The sequence below is a fragment of the Mercenaria mercenaria genome, chromosome 16 (genome assembly GCF_021730395.1).
Source record: "Mercenaria mercenaria strain notata chromosome 16, MADL_Memer_1, whole genome shotgun sequence".
Classification (NCBI taxonomy): Eukaryota; Metazoa; Mollusca; class Bivalvia; order Venerida; family Veneridae; genus Mercenaria; species Mercenaria mercenaria.
The window spans coordinates 38,085,751-38,110,690 of record NC_069376.1 but is presented as its reverse complement, the minus strand read 5'-3'; the positions used below and the strand labels follow the sequence as shown (position 1 = coordinate 38,110,690).

General features: G+C 35.5%; 2 protein-coding genes across 2 annotated transcripts in view; both read right to left on the bottom strand.

Annotated features, from left to right (window-relative positions):
* The window catches only part of LOC123540582 (lamin-1-like), a 53,274-nt gene extending 51,420 nt beyond the window's left edge, over window positions 1-1,854 (bottom strand). Inside the window, exon 1 of the mRNA XM_053526762.1 lies at window positions 264-1,854. The gene's annotated coding sequence lies outside the window, so the exon portion shown is untranslated. The remainder of the gene's footprint in view (window positions 1-263) is intronic.
* Window positions 1,855-7,982: 6,128 nt separating this feature from the next.
* Window positions 7,983-24,759, bottom strand: LOC123540291 (protein dhs-3-like). The gene is made up of 7 exons (XM_045325179.2): window positions 24,686-24,759; window positions 24,291-24,522; window positions 21,356-21,540; window positions 18,095-18,226; window positions 16,266-16,510; window positions 13,185-13,310; window positions 7,983-10,867 (listed from the first exon to the last, which is right to left on the bottom strand). Exons 2-7 carry the CDS (start codon window positions 24,442-24,444, stop codon window positions 10,771-10,773), a joined length of 939 nt encoding a protein of 312 aa, XP_045181114.1. The 5' UTR covers window positions 24,445-24,522; window positions 24,686-24,759; the 3' UTR covers window positions 7,983-10,770.
* Between the last annotated feature and the right edge of the window lie 181 nt (window positions 24,760-24,940).

Genomic DNA, 24,940 nt, shown 5'->3' with positions numbered 1-24,940 from the left:
ATGATTTTAATTCTGATCTTGAAGCCAATCTTTTAAAATTAGATACTTCTCAAGAGGATGTAAATAAAATGTACAGTGATTTCAGTGATATTCTTTTGGAATCTTCCAACTTACATGCTCCTATAAAGAAGAGAGTAATACGACCATCTCCTTTTATGAACAAAACATTAAAAATGAAATTTACAAAAAGAGGATGTTATTAAATAGATATAATAAACACAAAACATCGAAAAACAGACTGATATAGGTGTAACTAAAGTTACCTTAGCTAAGTTTGTCTATTCCCTTTGATTGTGCCTCCAAAAGCTATTATCCATTGTCGAGTTGTTTAATAAATATCTCCATCAATGTCTTCATATAATCACAATACTTAGAACTTTCCACGTGTTAACGCATTTTGTAATATAAGGACATGAATTAAATAAGTATGACTTTCTACAAACATATACAAACACAGTCTTATAAATTTTAATATTCAGAATTATTTTAGCTGTGATAAAAACAATTTTTCTCCTTCGCTGTGAACGCTCCAATGATTAAGATAACTTCCTTACTTCCTAAACCATATACGTTAACTATTGTAACTAAATGTTGACAGTTTAAAGATAGTAGTCCTATTAAAACCATCGCATTGACAGGGTTACTTTCATTCCGATTTAAAAGTACGATTACAGATACGCACATGAAAAACAAGTGCCTAAAATTAAGTGAAAAATCAGGATGGCGACAGAGAAGTCAACACTTTTACAGTGAAAAAGTACATGTACTTGGTGGCAACGGAGGGGTCAAAATGTAAATACTGAACATAACCATATACGAAATGCCATGCTGACAACGGGAAAGCAATCAAAATGTAAATAATTTAGCTGACAACGGAGACGAAAATAAACAAGTTATACCGTGTAATGTAATCAACAGTTTAATTGTACTTTACTCAAGTTCCTTTTATAAATGAACAAAGTCTGTTTTCCCTGTTTAGTCTTATTAATTTTCTGTACAGAGTCACGTTATGCTTTCTCTCTCATCCAAAATAAATGGGAAATAACAATAATTTATTCACAAACTGTCTCCAATCCGTTACTCTCTCTCCCACAGGTACAAGGCACCACAATGTATCCTAATTCCTACGACCTTCTCATATTACTACTACTACTGCTACAATTGCCACCACTGCCAGTAGCGAGATTTGTATTTATACATACACGTAAATAAAATATAAAATAAAATATCCATGAGAAACTTTGCAATGCCTATGAGTAACATTTCTTAATATTTTCTCTATATGTTTTATGTAATACCAACAGATACAGATACATCTAACAAATTCTATTTAGGGCCGGTTGTACTTAAATTGACAACATAAGCTATAAAATTATTACTGACAAGAATAGCAAAAGTATACAGAATATGATTTCTATTAGAGCATTTGGCTCACCCGATAAATTCCTGCGCCTTGTCGGATAAACTTTCTCCTTCCACGGTACCAATCTGTTATTCTATTTATCCTATCGCCTTTTTGAGAGTATATTTAAAGGTTTATATTAGCTTTGTATCGGGAAATATGCACGAGTTCTCAGAGCGCAATATTCCTCCGCTGAAGAACGATAACCTTTTTATTACATACACATCTACACGTACAGATATAATGTAAATATCATAAATTTGTTCAATAGCCTGAATAGGATTGACAATACTGAACTAAATAGAAAAAAAAACAGTGCAAGAACACTCACTGAATTACGTCACGCACCCGATATGAAATTCAGGCGTCAGTGTATGGAAAAATATTGACGTTTCCGGTACCACACCCTATTACCTGATGTCCACTACGCCGAGGGATGCGGCTGCCACAGAGGTCAGAAATCAATAACGATGAGTAGTGGTGCTAGTCTTTTGAGCTGTATTTTTTCATTTCGACTTTCCATGAAAATATTCTGTAGCAAGCATACGTGTAAATGCCTTAACATATTATATAATTAATCCTGGTCGCCAACTATGCGAAATAAAGAAGTATTCAGCTGTTTAAATTGGACGTTTATTAAAAATTGATGCGAAAATCATATTCAACGGCCCAATTCGAAGTGTTTACAAAATATTTTGACCGAATTTACCTCACACGTCAAACGACCAATCATCTGGGGATAATCCTGGCAAGTTTCAAGTCTGTCCGTACGTCTACACCGACGTTATGACCATCCAATGGGACCCGGGTACAGTCACATATGATAAACTTTACCGCAGAGGGCATTTTTAAATGATGCCCATCCCACCGAGGAGTCAAAATGTAGGATACCGTTTACGGCAGAGGGGAATTTGGTATAAAAACGTCTATTTTGGCTGTTTGTTTCGCTTTTAAGTCTTGGGAGGTCTTGGAATCATTTGCAGTATGCATTGTTTATATACTGATGTTTAATAATTGGCGATTTTCAATGGCGAACACCGCTGTAACACAGTGTTAATCAGTCTAGATTGTATTTCTATCTATCTCCGACATTGCATACTATCTGCTACATGTATAGATTGGTTCTGCTGCTGTAAATGTTCATTTTGTAAATTCATTTTTGCTTCAATTTCTTTTATGAGAATTGTTTAAAAAAGCTAAGACACTGATTTGCAGCTTACGCTAGAGTGATTGACCATTTAAGTACATGGAACTGGAATAAGATGAAAACATTTGGAACGCTGGATATAGGACAGAAAATACATACCGACGTGATTCCAAAAGAAGGTGGAATATTCATTTCTAGTGATCAGCGTGTGGGCATGTATCGAAGTTACAGGGCAAAATATCAAAATTGAATACATCTTTTAAGTTTTCAAGAGCGATCGATCAGAATGAAATCTTCATTTCAGATAGTAACTCGGTAATAACAGATGGTTTAGTTATTTCCATTGCATTGTGATAGATCTCTCTTGGCGTGACAATTAACTAAATGGTCAATCACTCCAGTGTTAACTTCAAAATCATTGTTACAGTAATAACACGTGTATGCCTTCATCTTTGGTTCTGAAAATGAATACAAAATAAATTGTTTAGAACATTTCTGTAAACGATTAATGAATAACAGCTTTATTTAGAACCGATCACTTGACTTATGCCACTGACAACAAATATATTCAAATTTTCTAGCCTAACGGATCTTTTATGTAGAACTATGTTACTATCAGTAGCCTCTTAGTATGAAAACTTGATAATGCAAAACAATTTGATATTTAATATTAACATATATTCAACACTGAAACCAGCAAGAACGCAAGTACCAGGACTTAGGATTTCATTGTTGGCAGCAAATGTCTGTATATTATGATAAAAAAGAAACAAAAATGATTTTACAAAACGAAGACTTTCAGTGGTAAAACAACTCTATACATGTACAGTATCAGATTGTATGCAATGTATATACAGTCTAGACTGATTGCAAAACGATTTATCATTTAATATAAACCGTAAATTCAACACTGAATCCAGCAAGAACGCAAGTACCGATACCATCAGGACTTACGATATCATTATTTCTGTATATTTCATTAAAAAAGAAATTGAAACAAAATTGAGTTTACAAAACGAAGACTTATAGTAGCAAAACAACGTCGGAGATAGATAGAAGTTCAATTTAGACTGATTAACACCGTGTTACAGCGGTGTCCGCCATTGAAAATTGCCCATTATTAAACATAAATATAAACAATGCATACTGCAAATAATTCCATGACCTCCCAGGTCTCAAAAGCAAAACAAACAGCCAAAATATACATTTTTACACAAAATTTCCCTCTGTCGTAAACGATATCCTATATTTTGACTCCTCGGCGGGATGGGCATCATTTAAAAATGCCCTCTGTGGTAAAGTTTATCATACGTGACTGTACCCGAGTCCCTTTGGAGGGTCATAACGTCGGTGTAGACGTACGGACAGACTTGAAACTTGCCAGGGTTATCCCCAGATGTTTGGTCGTTTGACGTGTGAGGGAAACCCGATCAAACTACTTTGTAAACACTTCGAATTGTGCCGCTGAATATGATTTTCGCATCAATTTTAATAACCGTCCAATTTAAACAGCTGAATACTTCTTTATTTCACAAAGTTGGCGACCAGGATTAATCATATAATATGTTTAGGCATTTATACATAGTTTTGGATTTTCAACACTGCACCGGAAAACAGAGAATGCATTTGTGTGTTAAGAGTAACCATGTCGTTTACCAGTGAAATAGAGTTTCCGGCAGAAATTGAAGAAACCGGATATGAATGGAGTACAAGTTATGTTACTTTCTTAAATAGGGTTTGGAGGCGACGATTTACTAGTATCTAAAGGTGTACAAGAACTTGTCTTTGAGGTAGCAGTTAAACCGAAACGAAATGCCACAGAGTGAACAGATCACAAACCAGCATCTGTAACACTGGGGCAGCTTTTTCTCTTCGAACAAGAAGAAAAATTCATGACAGACTGAATATTTTAAGGCCGCTAATTTGCTAATAATCAAGGAGTTTCTGGACCAGATGCTTGCATGTGGAGTGATTTGTCAATCGTTTATTTGTATGCATCGAGGTCTCTATTAGCAGCCATAGGCTCCAATAACCAAGTGTCTTTTCTCACAGCGTTATTTTCATGGCCCAGGTGTCGCCATCAGTTTGCCGAGAACTTGCGCGGGATGCAATATAAAAAGGATGATCCGGTTAACAAAAATGATTGCGGCCTTTTACTCTTGTACATTTTTTTAATTTCCGCTAGACAGCCGATAAATAATAACTCATTTGAAGAGATATACAATTTGAAAGTTTCAAGATGGATTTAATTTTGAAAAATAAATAGAATAATATTAAGTAACAGAAGTTGCATTATAGAGTTAAATAGTTTATAGTTAAGGTAGGGTACACGTAGTAGAAGTCGGTAATTTCCGTTCAATTACGTTTTCTCCGTATTTGATTTCGGCATTTTCCGGCTTTTGCAGAAAGCAATACTTGTATGAGCCGCATTAACAGCCGAAGAAAGTGCAAAAAAAAAAAAAAAAAAAAAAAAAAAAAACAGACGAGAACACGAAACTGGAAAATACCCAATGTCATCACAGGTCCACTACCTTAAATTAACGGATAATAAAACAGCAACATTGATTAATGAAAGTCAAATATTTTCTTGCTTTTAATGATTATTTTTTAAAAAGAATTCCAAACCTATGTAGGATAATCAATAGAAAGTAGGGGACGATAATCTAGCTATTATTTTATTATGTCCTTGGAACTAGTTATGAAAATGTAATATATGTACATTAAAGTATCCGATCTACAAATAAACAGTGCTATTAAAATATATCAAATATGGATGCCTGGTGAGCTGGCAAATTTTGACATCATTTGAAAGTGTATTGCCTTCTGAAAAAGAAAATATAAATTACACGACAAAATCATGTTATATGTCAATCACGGATTTCTCACCTGAAACGGACAGTTTGGTTTATATGTACTAATGTTATTTAGCTTCCTCCTTAGTACTGCTTATCGAGAAGTTTACGTTTTTGCCAACATTACAGAAAAAACAAGAGGACCATGATGGTCCTGAATCGCTCACCTCTTCCCACATGACCCAGTTTTGAGTATGACGTCGTTTTTTCTATTATTTGACATAGTGACCTAGTTTTTGAGCTTATGTGACCCAGTTTTGAACTTGACCTATATATTATGAAGATAAAAATTCTGACCAATTTTCATGAAGATCCATTGAAAAATATGGTCTCTAGAGAGGTCACAAGGTTTTTCTATTATTTGACCTGTTGACCTAGTTTTCGAAAGTACGTGACCCTGTTATGAACTTTACCTAGATATCATCAAGGTGAACATTCTCACTAATTTTCATGAAGATCTCATGAAAAATATGGCCTCTAGAGCGGTCACAAGGTTTTTCTATTTTTATACCTACTGGCCTAGTTTTTGACCGCATGTGACCCAGTTTCGAAACTGACCTATCTATCATCAAGGTGAACATTCAGACCAATTTTCATGAAGATCCATTGAAAAATATGGCCTCTAGAGAGTTCAAAGGATTTTAATAATTTTAGACCTACTGACCTAGTTTTTGACCGCAGTTGACCCAGTTTCAAACTTGACCTAGATATCATTAAGATGAACATTCAGACCAACTTTCATACAGATCCCATGAAAAATATGGCCTCTGGAGAGGTCACAAGGTTTTTCTATTATTTGACCTACTGACCTAGTTTTTGACCACACTTGATCCAGTTTCGAAGCTGACCTAGATATCATCAAGATGAACGTTCTGACCAATTTTCATGAAGATCTTGTGAAATATATGGCCTCTAGAGAGGTCACAAGGTTTTTTTCTAATTTTAGACCTACTGACCTAGTTTTTGATAGCACGTGATCCAGTTTCGGCCTTCACCTAGATATCATCAAGATGAACATTCTGACCAATTTTGATGAAGATCTTGTGAAATATATGGCCTCTAGAGAGGTCACAAGGTTTTTCTATTTTTAGACCTACTGACCTAGTTTTTGACGGCATGTGACCCAGTTTCGAACTTGACCTAGATATCATCAAGATGAACATTCTGACCAACTTTCATAAAGATCCCATGAAAAATGTGACCTCTAGAGTGGTCACAAGCAAAAGTTTACGGACGCACACACGCACGGACGGACGACGGACACCGCGCAATCACAAAAGCTCACCTTGTCACTTTGTGACAGGTGAGCTAAAAACATGATTTTTTTTTATAATATTTCACCTACGATTTAGATTTGGTTCTGGATAACTATGATGCTAACTTTTACATGATTTTTTTTCCAGACAAACAGAACGAATATATTTAATTTGTGACCTCAGGTATATAATTGTAGACGGTGGATGACACACACTTTGTGCAATGTTACCGGTATACGTTATCAACTTAAGAAAACTCAAGAACGATTGGGCCTAGGATCATCAAAGTTGATAGGGAGGTTGGTCATGACCAGCAGATGACCTCTGTTGATTTTGAGGTCAGTAGGTCAATGTCACAATTGCCCGGAACAGTTAAACCGTTTCCAGACGAAAACTTGAGAACGCTTGGGCCTAGGATAAGGAAACTTAATAGGGAGGTTGATCATGACCATCAGATAACCCCTGCTGATTTTGAGGTTAGTAGATCATTGTCACATTGGTAGGCATAGGAAATAGAGATCAATATAATTGCACCTTTACTAATCCTACCAGGTGTTCTGTATTACAAAAGTGGATCTATTGTGACATTTTGATACAAGCAAAACTGTATTATCTGCACTACTATTTACCTACTGGTACTTCGTTTTATTATTGGCTTGTTAAAAGTTAATTTTTTACCATATGTAAGTTGACAGAATCATAGGAACCATGTCTTGAGGGGTAAATCAAACACAAATGAATAAATCCTTAATGATTTTTTTGTGCAAAAAAGTATGATATTGTGTCTTAAACAGTTTTCATTTTCCACTCAATTGTGTAATTGCAAGGGAAGTAAACTAATAGATCTCTACTTATAAGTACTAGCCCAAGGCAAGAGTTGTCATTCTTTGTGGATCACAACTTTAAATTAAAAAATAAAACTTCTGTTATTGATATTAACAAAACTATCATAAACTTCACATTTGTGAAATCATTTTTGGTTATTTCAAGCACTTGGAAATTAATTTCTAGACTTTATTTAATGTAATTCTATCACTGAAAATTTTAAGGCCTATCTCTAACATTGGCCCAGAATAGCAGAACTTTTTTGCAAAATAACTAAAATGCTTTGGTCTAAGATCATATTTGATTTATCACTTAAGATTGGTAAATGACCAATTATTATTGATTTTAGGTCAGTATGTCAAACGTCCAGTGCAGTGACCAAGTAGTTTATGTATCAAGTGTGTGTGTAGTGGGGTGGGGGGTGGGAGGGATTTTGTATTTTACGAGCTCTTGTTTAACATGAAATTAAGATGTATCTCAAGAAAAACAGAAAATTTAACACTGTTTAAAATATATATCTTTATTTCAAAAACATACTTAATCTAATATAAACAAGAGGGCCATGATGGCCCTATACATCACTCACCAGAGTTGATCTGGCCTAATGACCTAGTTTTTGACCCCGCATGACCAAGAGTTGAACTTGACCTAAAGATCATCAAGACAAACATTCTGACTAAATTTCATAAAGGTTTGGTTACAACTCTGGCCTCTAGAGTGTTCACAAGCTTTTCCTTTGATTTGACCGGTGACCTAGTTTTTGACCCCATATGACCCAGATTCGAACTTGACCTATAGATTATCAAAACAAACATTCTGACTAATTCCCATGAGTTTCAAACTTAAATTGTGGTCTCTAGAGTGTTGAAAAGAATTTCCTTTGATCTGGCCTAGTGACCTAGTTTTTGACCCCACATGATCCAGATTCATACTTGACCTAGAAATGATGAAGACAAACATTCTCACCAAGTTTCATTAAGACTGAGTCACAAATGTGGCCTCTAAAGTGTTCACAAGCTTTTCCTATGATCTGACCAGGTGACCTAGTTTTTGACCCAACATGACCCAGTCTCGAACTTGACCTAGAGATCATCAAGTTAAACATTCTGACCAAGTTTCATAAAGATTAGGTCAAAAATGTGGTCTCTGGAGTGTTCACAAGCTTTTCCATTGATCTGACCTACTGACCTAATTTTTGACCCCACATGACCCAGTTTCGAACTTGATCTAGAGATCATCAAGACAAACATTCTGACCATGTTTCATAAAGATTGGGTTAAAAATGTGGTCTCTAGAGTGTTCACAAGCTTTTCCTTTGATCTGACCTGGTGACCTAGTTTTTGACCCCACATGACCCAGATTCCAACTTGACCTAGAGATCATCAAGACAAACATTCTGATCATGTTTCATAAAGATTGGGTCAAAAATGTGGTCTCTAGAGTGTTTACAAGCTTTTCCTATGATTTGACCTACTGACCTAGTTTTTGACCCCACATGACCCAGTTTCAAACTTGACCTAGAGATCATCAAGACAAACATTCTGACCAAGTTTCATAAAGATTGGGTCAAAAATGTGGTCTCTAGAGTGTTCACAAGGCAAATGTTGACGGATGACGCACAACGCACGACGACGGACGCCGGACATACCCGTCACAATAGCTCACCTTATAGCTCACCTTGAGCACTTTGTGCTCTGGTGAGCTAAAAACAAGAGCTGTCAGTTGACAGCGCGCTTGACTATTCTCAGTGCTTGATAGTATAATATAAGCAATGAGTAAAACTTTAACATTACAATAAGCATATTCTAAGTCGAACAGGGGCCATAATTCAGTCAAAATGCTTGATAGAGTTGCTTCCTCCTTTTTACAGACTGGGGTCATGATGGTTAACAGGTATGCAAAATATCAAAGCAATACCTCAATGGACTTTGGAAATATTTGGGGTGGTACGCAAACTTCAACACTTTAACGCAAAGGCCGACGCCGGGGGCGAGTAGGATAGCTCCCCTATTCTTTGATTTGTCGAGCTAATAAGAGCTGCTTGTAAAACATGCATATGTTGTTTCCTTGGTGACCTTCAGAAGGTGACATGGTGCACCAATTTTGAATTTCAAGTTTCTAGTATGCTGCAATCCTGACCGTCAAAAGAAGAAAGTTTGATGACCAAACACCAAAGCCGGCTCCAGCTATTGGTCCGAAACAATTTTTTTGTTGGGTTTAGAGTATTTTTGACATAATTCAGGTCATATGGTGATTTTAAAGCTCTTCATGGTGGAGGAAGATACAAAGTTTATCCGGAATTTTATCACCCCTGGAACGTTCTTAAATCAGAGGAGATTTATTTTGACACAAATGACCTTGACTGCCAAAAGCACCAAAATAAAACCGCTGCCAAAATGAAGTGATATACAGTGCTAAACATATTTCAAATACATGTACATACCTTATATAATTTTGCTTACAATTAATGAGGTATCTTCTTTTTGTTACATTCCTATTGATATACCTATGGATACAGGATTTTGCCTATATACTTGCATATACATTTTTAATGCACACTGAAGAACTGATGTCATCAAGCATTTGTATATAGTCCCACTGTTTCACAAGCATGTATTTATATTTTTATGATTATCAACTGCCTTTAAGAAAATGTGTTTGTTAAATTTCAATTCTGTTCTGTTTAATGAATATCTAGGGATTTGGTGAAATAATCAAATGCCAGCTAGAATGATGGGCTAGACGGCAATGTCATACCGGATTGATTGGCTGAGGATTGATTGGTTAATTGATTGATTTCTATTATGAATTATGAAAAAAAAGAAGATACATATATACTGACTAGCCTTTCTGATAGCTATAAATATTCTATACCCATTGATTAAATGACCAAATGACTGTCATGGAAACACTTCTGATCAACATGAAATGAAAAATCAAAACGAAGATAGTAATTATGTACTAACTAGCCTGTCTGATAACTATAAATATCCTATATATGCAACACCTTAAATATAGCTCTGGCTGGATGGACAGACAACACAGAAACCATACCACTCCACCTTTGGCATTAGATAAAGACAGAATATTTTTTCTACAAAAGGCAATCTTTTAATTACCAAACAATCTGCATTATGCTCTCAGAAGTCATGTTACACCTATTTTGTTACACTGAAAAAAAAAATCACAAGTATCTTTCGAGTCTCTGACTCAACAATAATGAATAGTGCAAAATATGTAAAGTAAACTATCACAAATAAGTGGCTTCCATGGACCATGAATTGTATCCTAGTCCAGTTTAGACTGTCTCCCTTTAAAGTCGTCCATACAGTTATTGATGCATAGATGTTTACTGATGACATGTAGACATGATGTTGGCAGAAATCTGAAAAATATGTACAAAGCACAGTATATAACATACAATAATTTACGATACTGAATGGTATATGAAATACATTTATAAACAAGAGCTGTTTGTAAAACACACATAACCCCATCTTGGTCTTCCCATTTTCAGTCCCAATATCACTGCAATCTTGACCTTTCACCTACTGCTCCCTAAGTTACAGATTTACATTACTGACCTCAAGTTATCAACTTATGAAGTCTGAAGGCAGAAGGCTCAAGTACAAAATGTCCCTACCGGTCTTTCATACTCAATGGTACTTAAGTTACTGAGAGGAAACCATTTTCAGTCAAGATCATTGAGGCTTGTCATTTGAGGTACTGAACTCCAAAACATCTATTGATCACAGGCAATCATCCTATGAAGTTTGAGAACTGTAAGTCAAAGACCTCTTTACTTACCGGTACTGACCTGAAACCAGTTCCAGTCTCAAGGTTACTGTGACTCTTGACATTCGACCTTCTGACCCCAATAAGTAAGAGGTCATTTACTGACCACAGGCAATCATACTATGAAGTATGAAGGTAGTACACCCAATGATTCTTAAGTTACTAGGAGGATAAGTTACTAGGAGGAAACCATCTTCAGTCTTGAAGTCTCTGTTAACTTGACCTTTGCACTAATGACCCAAAAAACAACAGAAGTCATCGACTGACCACATGTAATCATCCTATGAAGTTTCAGAACTGTTAGCCAAGGCGTTCTTTCCTCAATTCTTTACTGACCGCGGGGTAACCATTTTCAACTGGTTGAGGCCAACTGATACCCAAAAATACAGGGGTCATTTTACTAACTGCAAGCAATCATCCTATGAATTCTGAGGACTGAAAGTCTAAGCATTCTTTACTTTTTCAGCGGAAGCCACTAACAATCACAAGGTCATGACCTCCAAAGCAGTAAGGTTCGTCTACTCACCTTGAGCAATCATCCTATGAAGTCTGACAAGCATAGGTCAAAGTGTTCTTTAGTTATTTATTTAGTGGAAACCACTTGACCTTGATGTTTCACATTCTGCCCCCCCCCCCACCCCCACTCCCAAAAAAAATACAGATGTCATTTATTGACCAAAAGCCATCATCTTACGAAGTTTGATAAATGTAGGCCAAGGCATATATTATCTTTTCAGCAGTAACCTTATTCAGTCTCAAGGTCAAGGTGACCTTGACTTTGGACCTACTGACCATCAAGACGTAATTACTGACCCAATGCAATCATCCTATTAAGTTTGACCATTGTGGGACCAAGCAATCTCAAGTTACTGATCAGAAACCAAATGATCTACCGACCAACCAACCAACCGACAGACTGGCAAAACAATAACCCCTTCTGCTTCAGGGGTGGGGGCATGATATGGCATAAAATATGCATATAATTTGTGATATTTAAAGATAACTGAAATGTATTTATAAAGAATGGTATATAACACCAACATGATTTGTAACACTAAAAAGTTACTGAAATACATGCACAAGGAATAGGATCCTGTAAAAGCAGACATTTTCGCGAGGGTTTAATTTTCGCTATATTTGTGAGGCCCTACATCTCGCGAAAATAAATCCTCGGGTAAATATTCACCATTAGTATAATTCTAATTCAAGCAGGATACCATTTTTACAATTTCACGAATATTAAACCTCACAAACATACTTAAAAATTTCAGATTCGTGAAATTTTGACCCCGCGAAAATATGTGCATTTACAGTACAACATAGTTACATAAAATGTATGATATTGAAAAGTAATTGAAATTTCATCTATGATATTGAAAGGTAATTGAAATCACAAATATAATATTGAAAGCAAACTGAAATTCCAAATATGATATTAAAAGGTAACGAAAATTACATGATTGTATGATACAGAAAGGTAACAGAAATCACAAAACAAGAAAAAATTTGGATTTAAAACTGATGAGTACAAAATGCCTGACATGATTTACTGGTAATGCTATTTTGGTAGAAACCCAGTTCCTAGGTTAAAATTCAATGGTACCATTGGTCAGTTTCCAGACTGCTCTGAAACAGCTAATCAGATGGTGACTTTTTCAGACTGGTTCTCAACCTTCACTTAAATTTAGAAAAGTTGTCAGTAACTTGCAGAGAACAAGTCAATATTCAAACACTGATGAAATTGAATGTCCATCATTACATAACTGAAATCCTGTTGAAAACAGAGTAAGTCCCATGTAAAGGCTTTATAACTTCAAAGTCTCTGCTATCTTGAATTCTCCTGTTGCTATGGTTACTGGTATAGATTTCAAATAATTTTGTTTTATTGTACATGACATGTTACTTACCCTTTGATAGCGAAAAAGAAGTATAAAATTCTAGGTATCAGCAGCATTGCCTGGTTACATAACACGGCATCAACAACCTTATTTGCAGCATATTCTGGCTCTACTATTGGTAACAGCAAGGGAAATCTGAAAGAAAAATCATACAAAATGATTCCAATCAAACACAGCTATCCAGTTACTGGTATATCTAATCATAAATGGCTTATGTAAAGTTGTCAAGAACAAGAGATCACAGAGTGATCTTGGCGCCCACCATTGAGTCATTTTTGAGTGTTCCAAATTTCAAGACTAGTTCAAAATCCTAAAAGTAGGAAACTAATAATTATAACTAATAATTAAACCCATACCCTAAACAAGAGAGATGACACCATTAATGAGTTATATGCAATTATTATTATTTTCTTATTATGATACAAAGAATGTACATATAATTGCTTATTTTATAACTAATAATTAAACCCAGAAATTTTAGTACTAAACAAATTAATCATCAATCTGCTATGGTAGTCCAATCACTGCTGAGGTGTAACAGGAAAATAATGAACAACTTGAATCATTATCTCATTAGTCAATGCAGACTTTATGACCCTTCTACAGGTAAGGCCATAAAAAACCAATTAACTACTTGGAGGGCCACTGGATATAAAATTATATTAGAAATCAAAATAAACAAAAGGCCATAACTCACTCAACAAGAGCTGTCCGTAAGACAGCCAAGCTCGACTATTCGAAATATTGTCACAGAAGCAGGAAATTATTACCCAAAATGTTAAATATCAAAAAAGTTTTAAGTTCGAAAGGGGACATAATTTGACCAAAATGCATATCAGTTATGGGACTTGATGCTATCAACTAGTTTTATAACCCCGAAGAAACATGTTAAGTTTCGATTCAATATCTGCATTAGTTTTGGGGATAGTGACTTGCATGTAAAACTTTAACCAGAATTTTCTAAGTCCAAAAGGGGGCATAATTTGCTCAAAATACATGTTAAGAGTTATGGAACTTGACCCAGTGAGGTTGGTAATGGCCTAGAAAAAGAATAAATAAGTTTCAAAGTTATATGCCTTTTGGTAATAGCTGTATGTACTTGCACGCAAAACTTTAACCAGAATTTTCTAAGTCCAAAAGGGGACATAGTTTGCCCAAAATACATGTCAGACTTATGGGACCTGATTCTATCAACTGGTTTTATAACCCCGAAGACACATGTGAAGTTTCAATTCAATATCTATAGTAGTTTTGGAGATAGTAACTTGCATGTAAAACTTTAACCAGGATTTTCTAAGTCCAAAAGGGGGCATAATTTGGCCAAAATACATGTCATAGTTATGGGACTTGACCCAGTGAGGTAGGTAATTGATCTAGAAAAAGAAAAAATAAGTTTCAAATCTATATGCCTTTTAGTAATAGCTGTATGTACTAGCACGCAAAACTTTAACCAGAATTTTCTAAGTCCAAAAGGGGGCATAATTTGGCCAAAATGAAGGTCAGAGTTATGGGACCTGATTCTATCAACTGGTTTTATAACCCCGAAGACACATGTGAAGTTTCAATTTAATAACTGTAGTAGTTTTGGAGATAGTAACTTGCATGTAAAACTTTAACCAGGATTTTCTTAGTCCAAAAGGGGGCATAATTTGGCCAAAATACATGTCAGAGTTATGGGACTTGACCCAGTGAGGTAGGTAATTGATCTAGAAAAAGAAAAAATAAGTTTCAAATCTATATGCCTTTTAGTAATAGCTGTATGTACTTGCACGCAAAACTTTAACCAGAATTTTTTAAGTCCAAAAGGGGGCATAATTTGGCCAAAATACATGTCAGAGTTATGGGACTTGACCCAGTGAGGTAGGTAATTGATCTAGAAAAAGAAAAAATAAGTTTCAAATCTATATGCCTTTTAGTAATAGCTGTATGTACTTGCACGCAAAACTGTAACCAGAATTTTCTAAGTCCAAAAGGGGGCATAATTAGGCCAAAATGAAAGTCAGAGTTATGGGACTTGATGCTATCAACTAGTTTTATAACCCCGAAGACACGTGTGAAGTTTCAATTCAATATCTGCATTAGTTTTGGAGATAGTAACTTGCATGTTAAACTTTAACCAGAATTTTCTAAGTCCAAAAAGGGGCATAATTTGCTCAAAATACATGTTAGAGTTATGGAACTTGACCCAGTGAGGTTGGTAATTGACCTAGAAAAAGAATAAATAAGTTTCAAAGCTATATGCCTTTAAATGATAGCTGTATGTACTTGCATGCAAAAACTTAACCAAGGTGTGACGCCGACGCCAGGGTGAGTAGAATAGCTAGACTATTCTTCGAATAGTCGAGCTAAAAATTGTTGAACCAGTCTGATTTTCAGGGGGACACAACTAGGGTACCAATGCATCATTCTGACAAAGTCTGGTCAAACCCTACCCCACCTTCAGAAGTATCTGAGGAGATGCGATAACTAGAAATTGTTAACGGACGGACGGACCACGGACACAGAAGATTTGAATAACCCACCATCTGATGATGGTGGGCTAAAAATGTTTGATTGGATACCTATACAAATGTATTGGTGTGAGTAAATATTTAAACAAAAACAGTTCTTCTGACGAAGAATGGCAACAGAATTTTCTGCAAAAATGACAATGTAAAGGCAATTCAAAATGTGTGAAAATGCTATTTGTTATATTTTTCTATCAAGTGAAAAGGTTTCAACCTCAACAAATCTGAATATAAATGGAATAAGTAAAGTTTTATTAAATACATGTAATGCCCGGATTCTTAATTTGTACACCTTAGCATTGCTAGTAGGGTACATGCTGTTCATCCATGATTGAAAAAAATCCAATTCTCAAATGAAAATTAAAAATAAAGCAATGCAGCTGTTTTTAAGAAAGCCAGATGCAGCTCAGCTTCTTTCCGAACAACTGATCCTGAGTGGTATAATGCCCAGAGATCAAACTTTCAGAGAACATTCTCTGTACAGAATTTACTTTGGAACTATAAAAATCAAACTAAGGTTTTTTAAGTTACTTCAGTGACTGGTGTAACTCTCAATATAAAACTAATATAAAAGTTACATTACCTTGTCTTTGCCCCCTCAAACATGCCGGTGTTGATAAAGAATGGACAAACCACAGTTGTATAGATACCATCTTTTCCCAGGGATTCTAGTTCAAATCTTAATGATTCATCAAAGCCAACTGCAGCAAACTTACTGGCACAGTAGTCAGCAAGGCCCGTAACTCCTACAAGCCCAGCGGAACTAGCAATGTTGACAATATGTCCATGATTTCTCTTTATCATATCTGGCAGAAATGACTTCACAGTCTGAAATCAGAGGATACACGTACGTACAAGAAGCACAGTAGCCAAGCAGTATTTCAGTTATGTAATGGTGGGCAGATAATCTAACCAGTATTCCTTGATTCTGTACCAGTATAAACCTGTTCTCCGCAAGTAACTGCTAATTTCCCCACATGAATCAGAGGTGGAGGACGAATGATTTCAGACACAATGTCTTTTATCAAATCGTCACGGAGAACATACGCCAAGCCCGGTGATCAAACTCACATCCCCAGGATCTGTAGATCTGCGCTCTCCCTATTGAGCTAAGCGGGAGGCATCTTTTACATTGTATTTTAGACATACAGTCACTTGTATACTTTGAACCTAAAAAAATACAAAATTGCCATAATGTCCATTTGTAATAAATCTATATCTCTGAAATTTTGCACATCTTTTAGTTGTAATAATGCCATATTCATGTCAAGTTTCTGTAAAATGCATACAAGATTCACATATTCATATGGCAAAGAGTAATTTTAGCATTTCAAAGTCTCAGACTAAGAATGTTGATAATATGTGATATGTGGTCAGTACACTGGTACAGGAGAAAGGAACTTATTTCTAATAACTAACAAATTTAAGACAATACATAACAGATCCTTCATCCTCCACCCGCAATACATGTGATGAAGTTGCCTGTTTTTTTGTGGACAGCCATATAATTCAATTAATGAATTAAGAACCACTGGTTTATTTAACTGACTGCCACATTTTACTGAAACAGTAACAAATACTGCCAAAAAAACGTTAGTGACCGTAATTTACGGACTAAATTAACTTTAGAACCTACTCCTTGTATTTGTATCTATAACTATAAAGATATAAATAGAAATTGGTAGCATTCACCCACAGTAAACTTACGAGACTTCGGCTGTACATTTTTCTTCTAAGTAGATAGACAATACAGTTGCTGAAAAAAATATGTGCTTACATATGTTCTTGTAAATTTTTTTTGTTGGATTTAGTCAAAGTGACAAAATTTAGGTGAAATGGCAAAACAATGAAATCATTCAGCTTTTGATGATCGAAGATATTTCTCCTGGCATATGTAGGCACCTAGATAGAACCATCAACCTTCAGTAAGCCAGCTGGATGGCTTCCTCACTTGAAGTATTCTACAACACAAGTAAGCTTTCAAACCCATACCATTCAGGGGTAAGTGATTCAAAGCCAAACACCTTGCCCCCTTGCAAAGTTCTGTAGTTTGAAAACAGCAGTTGACAGTGCTAGAACAAGCAGCCTAGAAAAACTTTTTTTTTTGATGAAATATACTAAACTGGAGAACAGCTTGCCTACCCTCAAAAACTGGTCAGTATAAACATTTGGGGCACTTGCACTTTAGCAGTCCCTACAATAATAGTAGTTTAAATATGTCTTAAAAATTAAAAGTTATAAGTGGTAACTATAGTTTTAGATTAATATGTTAAGGGGCTGCTGCACTCACCCCCCCCCCCCCCCCCCCACACACACACACCCTAACTTGCTGTGCATGCGCTGCAGTGTAGACTTCCAGGAAACGCTAAAGTGCATTCTACTCTAACTGGAGAACTGGAGAAAGCAACCTACCCAGAAATGAGCCATTGTGTTAACTTCCATGGTTTTCTGTATCATTGTGTCTGAACAGTCAAGGAATTTCTTTCCTGTCACTATGCCAGCATTATTTACAAGAATGTCAATCTGACCAACTTCTTCTTTCACCTGCAAATATGTTCAATATATGCTTTATTGCAGTTCTTACTGACATGTAGTGTCATTTTCACAAGTTCATATAAATTTTCAAACTAACCATTTCAGGCATTTTCTATAAAACCTGGGCAAGATTAAAGAGGAATGCAATCAACTAAATAACAAATACTCTGCTTTTCAAATGTAATCAATTTCATGTACCTTATGATTATTTATAAGCTTGACTATTCGAAGAATAGGTAGATCTATTGGACTCACCCGTACGCCGGCGTCTTGATTTAGTTAAGTTTTTGTATGTAAGCTCGTATCTCAGTAACCACTTACTGGAATGGATTGAAACTTCACACACTTATTCACTGTGAAGAACCAACTTACACTGCACAGGTTCCATAACTCTGTTTTACTTTTTTACAAAATTATGCCCCTTTTTTTATATATCTTTTCAGTTGACAAGGCAGTTGAATAGTAGTGCTGGTTTTTATTTCCACAATTATATTTACAAACACGAGTAGTACATTTAAGTTAATAAAGTTTGATAAAAACATACATCAATCAAAATAGTACAAACAAACAAAGAAAATATTTTAATCGAATGGATTGGAAAACAAGCTATTTAAAACTTATATAAATTCCATAAGAAGAACAGAGGTTAAATGAAGAATAATAACTAGGCTGTGTAGTAGAGCGTTGCTGTCCTCAGTCAGCTCTAGTTTTAATAAATGTAATTGTTTACATTGAAAATACTTCACTATAATGTACTCATTAGTACTTTGGCTACTTTATAATTCAAATTTTACTAAAACTGTTTGACTGTGTCAGGTACAGAACAGATCTGTAACTTTTCCAGTCAGTGTTTATTCAACACAAATTGTATTATCATTACCATGGCTTAGGATCTAGGGCAATAAAGAAGAGCTAATCTTGTTTTTGCACGGAGGTGACGCTGTGTGCCTGAATGGTATGAAATTCTCATTCAATGTTCTGAACCATGACCTTTTCCATATAGAATTCCAAATTATTATTATCCCCCGACGAAAGTCGGAGGGATATAGTTTTGGCGTTGTCCGTCCGTCCGTCTTTCCGTCCGTCCGTCCTTCCATCCGGAGCCATATCTAGGAAATGGTTTGGAATATTTATTTAAAACTTCATATACATGTTCATCACAATGAGTTCTTGCGGCCCGTCAAGTTTCAGTCAGATTGCCCAAGTAACACCAGAGTTATGGCCCTTAGAAGTTTCTAGTGTTAACTATATAGGGTACTATAAATATGGCAATTTCTGCATCATAACTTTTGTTATATTTGACCTAGAACTATGAAACTTAAACAGAATTTAGATCACCATAATTTGGTTGTGTACACACAATTTTATTTGGATTTATTTGTAAATTAAGAGTTATTGCCCTTTAATTGTATAAAAATCCACATATTTGTACATAACAAACTTACCATTTGGTAGAATTTCATTAAATTTCTTTCATTCTTTTCCATGAACATTTATGGTAAACATGTGAAGTTGTTTACCCACACCTGGTCACCCCCTTACCTTGATCACACACCTCCCCCCTATCCCCCTCCCCCCCCCCCCCAAAAAAAAAAAAAATCATTCCTTATTTTAGATTTTTTTCAAACAAACTTCATATACATGTTCACCACTATGAGGTTATGGGGCCCATCAAGTTTCAGATAGATTGCCCAAGTAACACCAGAGTTATGGCCCTTAGAAGTTTCTAGTGTTAACTATATAGGGTACTATAGATCTATAGATATGCCAATTTCTGCATCATAACTTTTGATATATTTGACCTACAACTATGAAACTTTAACAGAATTTAGAGCACTATAATGTGGTTGTGCACAGACAATTTTTACGGATTTCTTTTTGTAACTTCAGAGTTATTGCCCTCTAATTGTCTAAAAATCCACATATTTGTACATAACAAACTTAACATTTGGCAGAATTTCATTAAATTTCTTTCATTCTTTTCTGTGAACATTTATTATAAACATGTGAAGTTGCGCACCCACACCTGGTCACCCACTTGCCTTGGTCACACCCCCTCCCCCTCCCAACCCCCCTCCCCCCCCTCCCAATTTTTTTTTTTTTTTTTTTATTTCTTATTTTAGATTTTTTTCAAACCTTCCAAGTTGTACAAGTTGTACCATTCCCCCACCTCACTTCTCCACCCAGTCATGCCTACCACTGATCATGCATCCTCTGCCCCCCCCCCCCCTCCAACTTCACTCTTTTACCTTTTTTTTTTTTCATTTTTAATTTTCAATCAATATTTATACTCAACATGTGAAATTTTGTTTCCTCTCCCATTACCCTGCACCCCCACCCCCTAAAAAAATAAATATATACATATATCTATATATAGATATATATATTTCCATTCCTTTTTTTTGTTTTATATGTTCAAACCTTCAACATGTTAAGTTGTGACTGCACAAACCTTGCCCTCAGCCATGTTCAAGATATCTTACCTGTGTTCTCTTAAGGACATCTGATCTTTTAAGTTCAAATGTACATGTAAAACAGCAATACCTGGTGCCAAACCACTCAAAGACAATATTTCATTCCAGTTAAACTTCAAGCTCACATTTCAATTAACTGCATTTAATTTTAAAAGCTAAGCTTATTACAGTAAGCATATCCCATTCAAAATAAATTCTTTAGTCAGGATCAAAGTATCATACATTTATTATGTACTCTTTAATTAAACATTTGTTTTCTGTTAAATTGATTTTGACTAATGAAATTATTTGCTTCTTATTAACATCCTGAACTTTTTGCCGTATATATCTTTTTGCCATTCCTCACCACAAACCCTTTCGGCGGGGGATACCAATTCATCGAATTTGCTTGTTTATACAGTAATGAATTTATATGATAAATGCAGAAATGTGTACAACTTAACCTTTAGCGTGCTGGTGCCAATTGTTTCTGCCTTTGCGACCAATGCAGATCAAGACCGGCCTGCATGTCTGTGCAGGCTGATCATGGTCTGCACTGTTCCCTGTTCAGTCAGCAAATTTTCAGTAAACACCCCTTTGAATAATAAATGGTATTGCCCAGACTGAATGATGGACCAGTCCATTTTAGAAATTGAGCAGGCTAAATGTTAATACTGGTACGTACCTTGTTTGCTACATTAAACACATCATCTCTATCACAGAGGTCAATTTTATATGCCTTCGCTGTGACACCATATTCCCTACACATGGACAATGTTTCCTCATTGCCTTTCTGGTTAACATCCCATAACACAAGACGACACTTGAGCTTTGCAAAACGCACAGCCATCAGCCGTCCAATACCACTCCCTACAAGTACATTGTATATTGTAAAAGAATAAAGGTTTTCATCTGGTAGAAGCAATCTGACATGAAAGAAAAACAAAATAAGTTAAGGTCTTTGTAAATATACAGGAAAGTATGAATAATTATGTATGCAGGTTTTTTCTTCTACAGTAGAGCTTTTTAAAAGCCTCTTCACTTCGACTTCTTTTAAATCATGCAGTTAGGATTTAGTTTTGGAAAAAAAGAATTGCGGATTATTACAATGGTGGGTAAGTTGTTTACAATGGTGGGTAAGTTGTTTTTTTTAGTTTTCATAATAATTAAACAATCATGAAGCTCAATCTATGTTTTAAAAAAGTAAATCTTTCAACACTCACATAAGGCTCATACATAGCTATCCTTACCTCTTGTAGAATTACTCAAGGCTATTACACATAATGCATGAAAGACATACTTAACTTTCTTTTAAAAATCTTCTGGTATGGAGCAGAGAGAACTCTTAATCTATTTTACATGTACTCAAGTGCAAAATAAAGTGTGCAGTATTACCAATGACGACACTGTGCTGCTGGGTTCGAATTTAAGCTCGCATAATTACTCGCAAAATGTGAGTACATTTTGAAAAATGCGAGTGACTTTTGCCCAAACTCGCAAGATTTTGTGAGTGCAAAATCTCAAGTAGAAATTATGATTTTTTGATTTCTTTAACTTTCAGTTTTGATCTGCTGTAAAGACACATTTAATAATGAATAATTGATGTTTCACACAGTACACACTGATTGATGACGTTTTTTACATACTATGTGAACTATTTGCAGATTTTGATTATGCAACACGGTAACTACCGGTATGCACGCAAACTATATAAGAGGGGAAAACCATGTTTTGCACGACACATGCTTACATAGAAAAAACGGTTGAACAAATTGCGACTAAAGTTGATAAATTGCGAAGTGAATTTTTTTGTACTCGCAAAAATTTGCAAGTGCAAAAAAAACTGTTAAATTCTAACCCTGTGCAGGTATCAATGAATGGTCAACAGGGCAAAAATGAGTATCAATTTGCATCATTTCATATAACAAATTTACACATTATTAATATATTATCATGATTTGAATAATTTTGGTAGAAGACTACAAGACAATACCACATACCAAATATCTATGCTAACGGCTTTAAGGTTTTGGAGAAAAAAAGTTATCTTTTTTGGTTATCATGGCAACTTACCGTAGATACCCATGTATAATGCGCAGTTTTTTGACCCCCGGGACCACCCTCGAATCGTGGGTGCGCATAATACACAGGTATAGACAATTTTCCAACTTCAAAACAAGTTTGTTACCGATGTTCGCCATTTTGGTAAAGGGAAACTACTCCCCGCGCTTACTGTCTCCGCTAAAATCTAAGATTGCCGTTACGTTCCGTAAAAGATCGAATTGTTTATTTTTCTTTCAAACAAAATTAATTTCATATAAATTTAAAAGTATTTTGACGAAAGAAATGTTTATAAATCACAAAAATTATGTTACTAATTAAAGATCGAGAATTATCTTTAACCGAGATCAAACTGTGAACAACATAATTGACACGAGGTGACACGTTGATTGCCGGTAATTACTGGCTTTATGATCGTGACAAAAAGACTATCACACCTTTTGTTATCAGTTTAAATTGAGAAGCTCATGTCATTTTGAAAGATACCATTCCGAAATATTGAATCAGCTGCTATTTATTTATTCAAAATAGTGACTTAAAAAAGGTAAAACAACAAATATAACAATAATTTACTGGTTTTATTTTCGAGAAAACAAAAATCGATAGTACCGTGAGACCGATGCTGCTCTCCGCCGTGGAGATAAAATTTATTACCGGTGTCGATGTAAACTCTACTTTCATTTTCCATCCACCTCAAAATTGACCAAAAATTTTTTTTTTTTTTTTTTTTTTCCCAGGATTTTGGACTAAGATCGGGGGTGCGCATTATACACGGGTGCGCATTATACACGGGTATCTACGGTACTAGAATTCAGCATGTAATGAAATTATTTGAATAAACTTTGTAAATTTATTTGTTGGGTTTAATGTCGCACCGACACAATTATAGGTCAACCGTCATATGGCGACTTTCCAGCTTTGATGGTGGAGGAAGACCCCAGGTGCACCTCTGTGTAAACTTTGTAAAGGACTGGTGGATCCAAGGAATATGCAGGCCAAGTTTCATCAACTTTCACCCAATCGTTTCAGAAGAGATGCCATTTGAAAAAAGTGTGGATGGACAGACGGTAACGTCCGTATATAGTTATTCGTCTTTGTTGTTTGCATATACTGAGGCAATTTTTTCGATGTTTTCCAGTTCCGGTTTATGTACACACTGCAGACTGCTTGTCTGCATGAACATCCGAGCACCCCGAATCAGTCACAGAAATTCGTAAACCGTGCCAACATGATTCTTTTACATAATGATAACTGTACATGCAACTGCAAAACACTTTTAAAACAGTAAGGAAGTGTAAAGGCCGTCAAGTTTCTGCGTGGAGTGCAAACTAACAAAAAAATCCTAAAGCCAGTGCGAGAACGCGCAGAATGACGTCATCGTCACGGCTTCCCATAAATTTTGCAAAGTATGATATTCGCTGTAAGAGGCATGATGACACTAAATGTAAACTTCACTGTAAGAGCGAACTTTCACTTTCTTTTGAGTGTTGAATATTTCTTTGTAAGTGCATGTATAAAAGTTAAATCCCCATGCTAGGCGGTGCCTTAATTTGTATTACCTGCTCCAGTGATGAGCACAGTTTCTCCAGAAACATCTTTTGCTTGCATGTTTGTTGGTAAAATGGCTTTAAGAATTGCCACTATCCAGTAGTATACCACAAGAACAAGGCATTTAAGAATACCCTTGATGATATCAACAACACTTTCTGCCATATTTCTTCTCTTTGGTCACTTTTTGATGACTGTAACTGCAATCTGTGGACTTTGGTCGGGTCAACAGGTCAAATCAAACTGAAAGTAGATTTCATTGGTGTATCCGTAAATATATGTGTAATAATAAGAAGAAGTTTTTAATAACCAGGTGAAAAAGTCATTAATGAAATGACTTGTCATTTGTTCTCTAAATTATGATTTATGAAGGAAAACAAGTTTCCCACTAAATTTCTAAAAGTACCTGTCATTTCACCTAATCTTTCACTTGTATGTGCCAAAAATAACTTCAGAGATATCCCGAGTATCTAATTTTTATCAACCCAACGGATGATATTGATCACAAGAAATCATTGGCGACTGATATCCCAACCTTTTTAAGTCCCTTGAAAAGGTTAATAAAAAGTTTTCAAATGTCTGGGTCGCTGGGGATCTTAACCTCCCAAAAATGGACTGGGACACCAGCAGTCCATCCCCTGAATGTAAGCACCCCGCCTTC

What these genes read in the sequence shown, in the direction of transcription:
- LOC123540291 (XM_045325179.2), bottom strand. Translation starts at nt 24,444, where the DNA reads ATGGCAGAAAGTGTTGTTGATATCATCAAGGGTATTCTTAAATGCCTT. An exon ending in TGTTTAATGTAGCAAACAAG is followed by an intron (nt 18,227 to 21,355) that starts GTACGTACCAGT and finishes ACATATTTGCAG; the next exon opens with GTGAAAGAAGAAGTTGGTCA. An exon ending in TTCTTTTTCGCTATCAAAGG is followed by an intron (nt 10,868 to 13,184) that starts GTAAGTAACATG and finishes CATATTTTTCAG; the next exon opens with ATTTCTGCCAACATCATGTC.